This window comes from Oncorhynchus kisutch, linkage group LG10 (assembly GCF_002021735.2).
Source record: "Oncorhynchus kisutch isolate 150728-3 linkage group LG10, Okis_V2, whole genome shotgun sequence".
Taxonomy (NCBI): Eukaryota; Metazoa; Chordata; class Actinopteri; order Salmoniformes; family Salmonidae; genus Oncorhynchus; species Oncorhynchus kisutch.
This window is the reverse complement of record NC_034183.2, coordinates 65016377-65027139: the sequence shown is the minus strand read 5'-3', so window position 1 is coordinate 65027139 and position 10763 is coordinate 65016377. Positions and strand designations below refer to the sequence as shown.

The window sequence follows — 10763 nt, the reverse complement described above, 5'->3', positions numbered from 1 at the left end:
TAGAACCTAAGGGAGATATGGGTACCTAAAATACAAAGTTGGATTTTGTTTTGTCTATATACTATTTTTTATTAGGGTGGATTAAGTTAGTATCATTATTACGTATGGATTTATTCATATTTGATTGGTTTCCAACCATCGAGTAGGTGGCGCCAATACACCTTTTGGGGTGTAGTCCGCCATAAAACATATCAGACGTTGAATGTGGTTTTTCTCCAACTATAGTCCACTCAGTACTCACCTTTATCCCCTCTTGAGTTTTTACCTTTTTACTTGCAAGGCCTACTATAGTTACATCCTGGGCACAGATTTGAGTGAACACTGATCAGAACCCAACACATGCATAGTGTACAATTAGTTTGGCAATTACTTTTATTTTTTTAATCACATTTTACAGCAAATTAATTCCCTTTGGTAGCAACAGCCAGAATCATTACGGACTATTTAAAATGGCATCATTTCTAAAACACAAGGAAGTGGGATAATCCATCTCTTACTTAAAACGTGGTAGCAACAAGACGGAGGGCATATGGGGCGGCAGGTAGCCTAGTGGTTAGAGCGTTGGAGGGTATGTGGGGCGGCAGGTAGCCTAGTGGCTAGAGCGTTGGAGGGTATGTGGGGCGGCAGGTAGCTTAGTGGCTAGAGCGTTGGAGGGTATGTGGGGTGGCAGGTAGCCTAGTGGTTAGAGCGTTGGAGGGCATATGGGTGGCAGGTAGCCTAGTGGTTAGAGCGTTGGAGGGTATGTGGGGCGGCAGGTAGCTTAGTGGCTAGAGCGTTGGAGGGTATGTGGGGCGGCAGGTAGCCTAGTGGTTAGAGCGTTGGAGGGCATATGGGTGGCAGGTAGCCTAGTGGTTAGAGCGTTGGAGGGTATGTGGGGCGGCAGGTAGCTTAGTGGCTAAAGCGTTGGACTAGTAACCGAAAGGTTGCAAGACCGAATCCCTGAGTTGACAAGGTAAAAATCTCTCGTTCTGCCCCTGGACAAGGCAGTAAACCCACTGTTCCTAGGCCGTCATTGAAAATAAGAATTTGTTTTTAACTGACTTTCCTAGTTATATATATATTTTTAACCTTTATTTATTTATATATATATATATTTATTTCAAGTTTTCCCAAGTAGACAGTATCAGTTCAGCCACAGGGTGGCATATTTATTTTATTGAACCTTTATTTAACTAGACAAATCAGTTAAGAACAAATTCTTATTTACAATGATGGCCTACATATGGCATTTCAAAAGTATACCTGAAACTATGAGGCACAATGCACTTCACATGATCAACTAAAAAACACAACACTTTTCCTGTTTAAAAGGTAACAAACATTGTAAAACAGTACTAAGTTCTTGTCATTTATATGCTCCTCTGTGTCAATCTTGATAGTATCTTACAACTAGTTTTATCACATTCCAATCCTTCCCTGAGCCACAACCCTAAAAGATTGTTCAACATTGGCATCTAATTTTTGGAGTGATTTCAAATCCTTGATAGTTTCTGTTTATGAGCAAGCATGGGTATCTCTTGAAGTAAATGTAATAACATTCCAAGCACCTACCAATGGCGCAAAATGTTACTTATTTTCACTTCCCTTTCCTATATATATATATACACACACACAATTTGTCCTCTGTAAAAAACACAATTTGATATACTGTAACAGTGATATTAAGCTCCTGCGTCCCTTCATTAGTGCAATGCGTCTAGTGGTGGAGTGTGGGCCTACCAACGGTTGGAGTGATGGGTCTAGCCCAATGTTGTCACACACGCAGGGCTCTCTTCTTGTTGGAGAAGAACACCTGCCAGTGGTCCCATTTGAAGCCAGTGGACTGGGTGCAGGACCCTCCCTCACCACAGGTGTAGCCTGTAGTGCAGCAGTGCTTCATGTCACTGCAGCACACCGCCTAGGAGGACAGGTGGAGGAGGACAGGTGGAGGAGGACAGGGTTAGGTGGAAGGGAGAGTAAAAAAAAGAGATCGAGGAAGCAATGAGAGAAACCATATAGGAATTTGACTATTCAATAGAAGGAGAGTAGATGCCTTAGTCTTGAACTCCACTAACATTAGTATGACATTTCTAGAAGCGTTTGTGGTGTCTGTGGTGAGAGGGCGGAGGTGTATATCATACATTTGGAACGGGACAGCAGGCCCATGTAGTGGCGGAGACCTTGCAGCATGTCTCCTCATTATTGCAGACAAACGGCCCCCCACAGTGGATTTCCTTCTCCTGTGGGGTCGGGGGCTCAGGCGCAGACACCCGAGTTAGGGGTACCGTCTGGAACTGAAGAAACATTCGCTTTTGGCAAGTCCCTGAGCCCATGTTACAGCTGTAGCCCTGTGGACAGCAGTGCTCCTCATCTGCACAGCACACAGCCTATACAGGGAGACAAGACAGAGAAATTATTTTTATTTAATTTAACTAGGCAAGTCAGTAAAGAACAAATTCTTATATACAATGACAGCCTACCCTGGCCAAACCTGGACAAATGCTGGGCCAATTGTGCGCTGCCCTATGGGACTCCCAATCACAGCCAGATGTGGTACAGACATGAAAGTTTCCCCATGTGAGATAGCAGAGCAAAACTGTTTCTAGGGTTCTCTATACGCATGTGCATACCAACACACACCCTCGCTCACACACACCTTGCGCAGGGGGCAGCAGCCCCACTGTCCTGTGGAAAGTTGGCAGCAGCTGGAGCCTTCAGGGCATCTGTTCTGGGTGTCACACTTCACAGAGAGGGGGGCAGTGAGGGCACTGTCATCTGGCTCAGCTGCCAGCTTGTTGTACCATGGGATCACCACTCCACCCTTAGAGCAGGAAGTCTTGCTCATATCACATATGTAGTCTTTGGGACAGCAGTGCTCTCCATCAGCACAGCACACTGCCTGGGGAAGAGGGAACAGCGAGTAGTGAGGGAAAGGGCTTTCATTCCCTAAAATCCTTCCTTAATGGGAACACCATTAATAGTGCTGAGTGATTAACCAACATTTTGGTTATCAAGCAACTAATTGACCGATGTTAGTTCAATTATTTTAATTCCTTTTCGTTCAGTTTTTTTTAATGAGCTCAATGCCCACGTTGCAGTTTCTTTAGAGATAAATCAGATCCAGCCTGAACTGTGAGATGTTGTAGGGAGTTGTTTCCAACAGGCCAATATTCTACATAGTTTAGTGCATAAAACATTGTAATTAACTACAATGACTATAAACCATTGCGCATCGACTTGTCCGGTCTGTGTTTCTTTTATGCCTGCTACAGAAGGGATATAGAGAGGCTTGAGAAGCAGACCAGGCTGGGGTTTGAAAAGTCAGTGGGACAAGTAAAAAAAAGTGTCCTTACATTTTTTTTCCTCAAATCTAAAGGTACAACCTAGATTTGATCCAACGTCTTAAGTAGTTGAACAAGTTATTACTCCAACCTCATGAAAGTGACAATCTTACACGTTTTAATTTTAATAAAAAATTACTATATTGAAGAAGTGCCTTTGATTTGGTGGCATGAACATGCGCAGTTCGGCACGTGATGCCCGTTAGACCCAATGGCGTTTCTGCACATGAGCTTAGATAGCCAATGTCGCCATGACATGATTGGATATTTCTATTGTAGAAGCACTTTCTGCCTATCTTCATAGTGTACTGTCTTTGGAGCAGCTGTTGCTTCACCAGGTATCTCTACCTGAAAATACATGATCAAAGTGATTGATAGTTGGTATTCAGCAGTCATAAAAGTATGCCTTATTTATGTTGAAGAACTACAAAATAGTTATTTTGTCAGACAGCATAGGAAGCCGCTCTATAGAGATGAAATGATGAATTGGAATGAAATAACAAAGTTATAAATTAAAACAAATGTAATACACACAAAACCTAATATTTTATTAAAGTAAAGCAATGTGATGAGCAGTAATGGCCAGTCACTTCCACCATGGGACTTTTATTGTTTTATTCTGTGCTGTTACAGCATTCAACCCAAATTGTCGAAACCGAAATCCGTTATTATTTTTTAAATAATCGAACCGAAAACGAACAGATCTCAAAAGCACCAATTGCTCAGCACTAACCATTACTGTAACACTCACCTGTGGCAGTGGGCAGCAGCCCCATTTCTGGGTGGACTTCATAAAGCAGCAGGTGGCGGCCTTTGGGCAGCTGGTGTGGGCGTCACACTGTGTCCTGTGCAACTCCTCGTCTTCCTCACTGTCATCATCCTCTGTAGGCAGCTCCATGTCATCCATCTGCACCCCCTGGTGGTCTGCGGGTGCCTCCTCATGATCAGGTGCCTGGGTTGTGAGGGTGGACACCTTCACCACCATTGGCTCTGGCCCTGAGGGACCATCACAGGTGAGGGTAGCCAGGTCACAGGTGCTGCCATGGGGGCAACAGTGCTCATGGTCCTCACAGCAAACAGCCTTAAGGAAGGGAAAGGAAGGGAAAGGACACACAACAAGCCTTTATAGAAATGATGTAGAAGTATTGAGAAAAGTTGTGACTCCCTATATTACCCATTTACCCAGTTCTACTTTTCAATACTATAAAAACAACAATTGGTTCAAGCTCCAAAACCACTTAACAAGGCAGAAGAAAGGTTAAGATCACAAGCAGCAGTAAGCTGACAGGAGTAAAGAATGAGGATGTGATACTGGGATGTCGTAAAGACCAAAACCAAGTGCCTCTTTGTTAGTCATACAGAATCTCTCACCGCATCGCAGAGCAGTCAAGTTAAGAGGCCATTCACTAATTTGCCTATCCACAGCAGTAGTAGCCACATCTCTCTGTCCCTACCTCAGGCAAGGGGCAGCAGGCCCAGCCTTCTGACACTGTCTTGCAGCAGGTGGTGTTGTCGGGACACACGTGGGTGGGGTCACAGGTAACATCTCCTGGCAATTTACCCTCCCGAGGCACGGCAGGAACCTTCTTCAGCCAGGGTTCAGAGGGGGAGCCTGAGGGGTCGTCACACGTCTGGGCAGCCAGGTTGCACTTCTTACCATGTGGGCAGCAGTGGACGAAGTCACTGCAGCAAACTGCCTGGAAGAGAGAAGAACCCAAACTAAAAGGGGAAGCTGTCACAGGAGAAGCAAAAGACATGCAATCAGGTTGATCTATCTTGAAGAAATTGATTAGCTAAGAGAGTGAATGGGCCCCTACAGTATGAGGCATAGTATACCTGTGGCAGAGGACAGCATGCCCATCCTCCTTCCTGTGTTTTACAACATGTGGTTCCATCCAAACAGGCCGTTGACTCATCACAGGGAACGTCTGGAGAGACAGCAGGGTGTTAGCGATCAACACAACTGGACGAGCTAACAAAATATTTAATAAAGCAGCAGGTGGTGTGGGCGTCATACTGTGTCCTGGGCCCCTCCTCATCTTCATCACCTTTGTCATCCTCTGTAGGCAGCTCCATGTCATCCATCTGCACCCCTTGCTGGTCTGTGGCTGCCTCTTCATGATCAGATGCCAGGGTTGTGAGAGCTGGCACCTTCCCCACTATGGGCTCCGACCCTGAGGGACCATCACAGGTGAGGCCAGCCAGGTCACAGGTGGTGCCATGGGGACAGCAGTGCTCATGGTCCTCACAGCAAACAGCCTGGAGGGAGGAAGGGATAGACACACAACAAACATTTTCTGACATTTAAGACTCACAAGCCTTTATAGGAATTATGTAGAGGTATTGCTGGTAGCAGAAGAGATGATGCAAGTTAGAGAAAAGTTGTGACTCTCTATATTACCCAGTTTCCCAGTTCTACTTTCCAATACTATAAAAACAACAATTGGTTCAAGCTCCAAAACAAGGCAGAAGAAAGGTTAAGATCACAAGCAGCAGCAAGCTGACAGGAGTAAAGAATGAGGATGTGATGTTGGGATGTCGTAAAGACCAAGTGCCTCTTTCTTAGTCATACAGAATCTCTCACCGCATCGCAGAGCAGTCAAGTTAAGAGGCCATTCATGAATTTGCCTATCCACAGCAGTAGTAGCCACATCTCTCTGTCCCTACCTCAGGCAAGGGGCAGCAGGCCCAGCCTTCTGACACTGTCTTGCAGCAGGTGGTGTTGTCGGGACACACGTGGGTGGGGTCACAGGTAACATCTCCTGGCAATTTACCCTCCCGAGGCACGGCAGGAACCTTCTTCAGCCAGGGTTCAGAGGGGGAGCCTGAGGGGTCGTCACACGTCTGGGCAGCCAGGTTGCACTTCTTACCATGTGGGCAGCAGTGGACGAAGTCACTGCAGCAAACTGCCTGGAAGAGAGAAGAACCCAAACTAAAAGGGGAAGCTGTCACAGGAGAAGCAAAAGACATGCAATCAGGTTGATCTAGCTTGAAGAAATTGATTAGCTAAGAGAGTGAATGGGCCCCTACAGTATGAGGCATAGTATACCTGTGGCAGAGGACAGCATGCCCATCCTCCTTCCTGTGTTTTACAACATGTGGTTCCATCCAAACAGGCCGTTGACTCATCACAGGGAACGTCTGGAGAGACAGCAGGGTGTTAGCGATCAACACAACTGGACGAGCTAACAAAATATTTAATAAAGCAGCAGGTGGTGTGGGCGTCATACTGTGTCCTGGGCCCCTCCTCATCTTCATCACCTTTGTCATCCTCTGTAGGCAGCTCCATGTCATCCATCTGCACCCCTTGCTGGTCTGTGGCTGCCTCTTCATGATCAGAAGCCAGGGTTGTGAGAGCTGGCACCTTCCCCACTATGGGCTCCGACCCTGAGGGACCATCACAGGTGAGGCCAGCCAGGTCACAGGTGGTGCCATGGGGACAGCAGTGCTCATGGTCCTCACAGCAAACAGCCTGGAGGGAGGAAGGGATAGACACACAACAAACATTTTCTGACATTTAAGACTCACAAGCCTTTATAGGAATTATGTAGAGGTATTGCTGGTAGCAGAAGAGATGATGCAAGTTAGAGAAAAGTTGTGACTCTCTATATTACCCAGTTTCCCAGTTCTACTTTCCAATACTATAAAAACAACAATTGGTTCAAGCTCCAAAACCCCTTAACAAGGCAGAAGAAAGGTTAAGATCACAAGCAGCAGCAAGCTGACAGGAGTAAAGAATGAGGATGTGATGTTGGGATGTCGTAAAGACCAAGTGCCTCTTTCTTAGTCATACAGAATCTCTCACCGCATCGCAGAGCAGTCAAGTTAAGAGGCCATTCATGAATTTGCCTATCCACAGCAGTAGTAGCCACATCTCTCTGTCCCTACCTCAGGCAAGGGGCAGCAGGCCCAGCCTTCTGACACTGTCTTGCAGCAGGTGGTGTTGTCGGGACACACGTGGGTGGGGTCACAGGTAACATCTCCTGGCAATTTACCCTCCCGAGGCACAGCAGGAACCTTCTTCAGCCAGGGTTCAGAGGGGGAGCCTGAGGGGTCGTCACACGTCTGGGCAGCCAGGTTGCACTTCTTACCATGTGGGCAGCAGTGGACGAAGTCACTGCAGCAAACTGCCTGGAAGAGAGAAGAACCCAAACTAAAAGGGGAAGCTGTCACAGGAGAAGCAAAAGACATGCAATCAGGTTGATCTATCTTGAAGAAATTGATTAGCTAAGAGAGTGAATGGGCCCCTACAGTATGAGGCATAGTATACCTGTGGCAGAGGACAGCATGCCCATCCTCCTTCCTGTGTTTTACAACATGTGGTTCCATCCAAACAGGCCGTTGTCTCATCACAGGGAACGTCTGGAGAGACAGCAGGGTGTTAGTGATCAACACAACTGGACGAGCTAACAAAATATTCTACAACACTATTGTATTGTTCTCCCAAAGAGAAGCAGGACTCCTATTGGCTGAGGTGGTAGTGACTGGAATAGGTGTCGTCACTTGGGCAACTTCTGAAAGCACGTACAGCAAAATAATCATATACACATTAACATCCAGACAGTGATTGGTACAAAAATAGATCAGGAAAATATGCCTTTTTTTGGGGGAGGTGAAACCTACCATTCTGGTTTTCCCACTCTGCCCTCTTGCGAGCAGGGAACTTAGCCCACATGGGCATTTCCTTGTTGGTAGTGGATATACACTTGGATTGCTTGATGTCACAGGTGCTGCCCTCAGGACAACAGTGAATCTTATCCTCACAGCACACGGCCTGGTCAGTGCACATAGACACACAGAGAATCACCTCATGAGATGACCTTATATAAACAAAGGGTTAGCACATAGGCCATGCAAATCCTTGATTAGACATCTCTCCATTGAGTGATTACAGACACTGGAGAGTGTACATGTCACACATTCAAAGGACCGATATTATTCCTGACTCGCAAATCCATGATAATAACCCCCTAGCCCCCTCCATATAGCCCCCCTGTACCTTGGACATGGGGCAGCACCCCCAACTCCCATCTGGAGTCTCACAGCATGTGGTTCCCACTGGGCACTCAGATTCTCTGTCACTGCACATCACTGCAACAACAGGCTCTACCGGGGTGGAAGAAGGCAGAGGGGTTAGTGATGATGTTGCAACAGAAGCATAAGATGGCAACATGTGACTCCACAAGAGTCTAACCTGTCTGTTTGATGCAGGAGCTGCAGTCTGTGCTGCACTGGTGGCCTTCAGGACAGCAATGTTTCCCATCAGAGCAAGGCACAGCCTGTGTGTACATTAGATACATTTACTATTAACTCAGGCCTGCATCCTAACTTGATTTTTGTGCACAGAACTCCAGTTTTTCCATTGACACCAATGCATGTTTATGTGAACGGTATAACAGTATGAATCTGGCGCAAAAGGCTAGATTGCAGCAGTGGTTAGGTTATTACATGAGCAACAGGACAGCAACCATAGCCTGTAGTGGCCTTCAGACAGGAGAACTCTTCAGGGCAGTGGGACTTGTCAGGGCAGATGTTATCATCCTCATCCCCGGCATATGCACTGATCATTCTGAAAGACTAGAGGGGTAGAAAAAAATACATTTGACTTTTTCAATGACAAAAAATATGATTGATCATAGTATTTTTGATTTCCTTCCGTTCATCTAGGTTAATTACGTTGTTGGGGAGAAATGGTTTTGTTACAGTCTAATGCTATGTAAATGCTTGAGTTGAATAGTACTGTATGTACTTTTCACTGTTAATTTTCAGTACCCTCTTCACACACCTCACAAAGGGTTGATTTGTTTTTGGCTCCTTATCTCTAGGCCACTAAAGGCGTAACCAGGCTGAATTCTAGTTCAGCCTGAAAGCAGTTCTTTGTGTAGTGATCGTCCCTGCAGTTGCTTGAATAAACTCTTATTGCTGATAAATGAGTTCTGCCTGATTCCTCCAACGAGTTTTCCTCAACAATGTGAATGATTGAAAACAGGGACACATATTGCCATGAAAGTCAACTGGTGTCATTGTTACAGTGCATTTCAACGTTGTTAATGGTCATCTAAACTTTCTTCCTGGATTCACTGACATTCTTACTTTAGGATATATGGACTGTTTAGCAGAGATTCTCTCCACCCATGGTAGGGAGACAGTTCCATTCACACACATGGACTCATTCACAACGCAGAGTGTTCCCTCAGGGCAGCAGTGGATATGATCCTCACAGCACTCAGCCTGAGATAAATGGTAAGAGAGTAGTTTGATTAACAAAGTGTGTTAGAATCTCACATCTTACAGACCAAACAGATACTACGAGAGAATGCTAGCACAAGGGTGCAATTAAAGAGGTATCTATTTCAGGGTAAGAGACAATGACACCATAGTCTACCTATTTGGTTTGTACACTTCTAATAGATATAATTCAGTGTACAAGGGTTCGGGAACTCGGGTTCAGGCTGCAAATAAAGCTAAGGGCTAAGCTCTGCAGGCACCACCCCATACATACCTGATACACTGGGCAACATTCATAGCCATCGGAGGGGCCCTTGCAGCAGGTGTTGCCCTCCTCACACACCTCTCCGCCTGGGCAGTCATCAGCAGAGACCTGGGCCAGCAGGGCCATACAGAGCACCAGATACCTCTGCATCTGGAGAGAAAGAGAGAGATGGAAATAACGTGTAACACAAACTATATATTATATGCATTTATTGTACAATCAATAACTGACAAATGTTAGAAAGCTCTTTTGTACAGAAATGCATAAATTCTCAACAATGAAGTCATCAGAACTAAATCTAGACAGCACTCTCACATTCCTCTTAACTAGGTAGTGCTGTAGCCTACTAAAGTATATCAAAATTCCCCAAGCTATTTCCATAGGTTCACTTCCTCTTTTATGTTCCATGGGGTGAGCTTCAGAAAGTTAACAGTTCCACATTCTTACCATGACAAAGCCATCCTCATATGCAACCACATTTAAATAATGAATCTATGATGCAGAAAAGGGGATATGATTATACTGTTACTAAGTGCTGAGCTTCACATGGGAGATCATTAAAGCAGTCTACCATTGCTTCAGTGTTGTTTAGGCTACTAGACACAAAAATGATGCAGCATACAGCATTTCTACTTTCAGTTTACCTGTTTTTATGAAAGAAAAATTCCCCTTAATCTGAGCCAAGTGCCTCCCATAAGAGATACTTTCCTTCATTGTGGTATCAAGAGCAATAGGGAACACAGGTGTATTAACCACAGACAATATTCACCTGACAATCAGTACTGTTCACTTACTGTATTTTGTGACAAGGTGGTTTCAAAAGGAGACGAAAATGGTCTTTAACAGTTCCAGAAGAACTGTGGACCCTGACATATCATCATGCTTCTTTTTCTATTGGCACACACTCAACCATGTTGGTCAGAAAGTGCATTTAGAATTTTAAAAGATGG

The 10763-nt window shown here is 45.3% G+C and overlaps 1 protein-coding gene across 2 annotated transcripts in view; it reads right to left on the bottom strand.

The window, feature by feature from the left end:
- Positions 1 to 344: 344 nt before the first annotated feature.
- Positions 345 to 10763, bottom strand: part of LOC109898709 (progranulin-like) — a 47138-nt gene continuing 36719 nt past the window's right edge. The window contains exons 2-19 of one of the 2 annotated variants that reach the window (XM_031834720.1): positions 9823 to 9963; positions 9414 to 9551; positions 8769 to 8897; positions 8515 to 8599; positions 8320 to 8426; positions 7944 to 8094; positions 7591 to 7682; positions 7209 to 7451; positions 6582 to 6792; positions 6370 to 6461; positions 5988 to 6230; positions 5369 to 5579; positions 5157 to 5248; positions 4775 to 5017; positions 4072 to 4401; positions 2636 to 2878; positions 2121 to 2366; positions 345 to 1897 (exon numbers count right to left, since the gene is read on the bottom strand). In XM_031834720.1, the coding sequence (XP_031690580.1) occupies positions 1754 to 1897; positions 2121 to 2366; positions 2636 to 2878; positions 4072 to 4401; positions 4775 to 5017; positions 5157 to 5248; positions 5369 to 5579; positions 5988 to 6230; positions 6370 to 6461; positions 6582 to 6792; positions 7209 to 7451; positions 7591 to 7682; positions 7944 to 8094; positions 8320 to 8426; positions 8515 to 8599; positions 8769 to 8897; positions 9414 to 9551; positions 9823 to 9963 (3141 nt within the window). In that variant the 3' untranslated portion in view covers positions 345 to 1753. The remainder of the gene's footprint in view (positions 1898 to 2120; positions 2367 to 2635; positions 2879 to 4071; positions 4402 to 4774; positions 5018 to 5156; positions 5249 to 5368; positions 5580 to 5987; positions 6231 to 6369; positions 6462 to 6581; positions 6793 to 7208; positions 7452 to 7590; positions 7683 to 7943; positions 8095 to 8319; positions 8427 to 8514; positions 8600 to 8768; positions 8898 to 9413; positions 9552 to 9822; positions 9964 to 10763) is intronic. The other variant, XM_031834721.1, reaches the window with a different exon arrangement.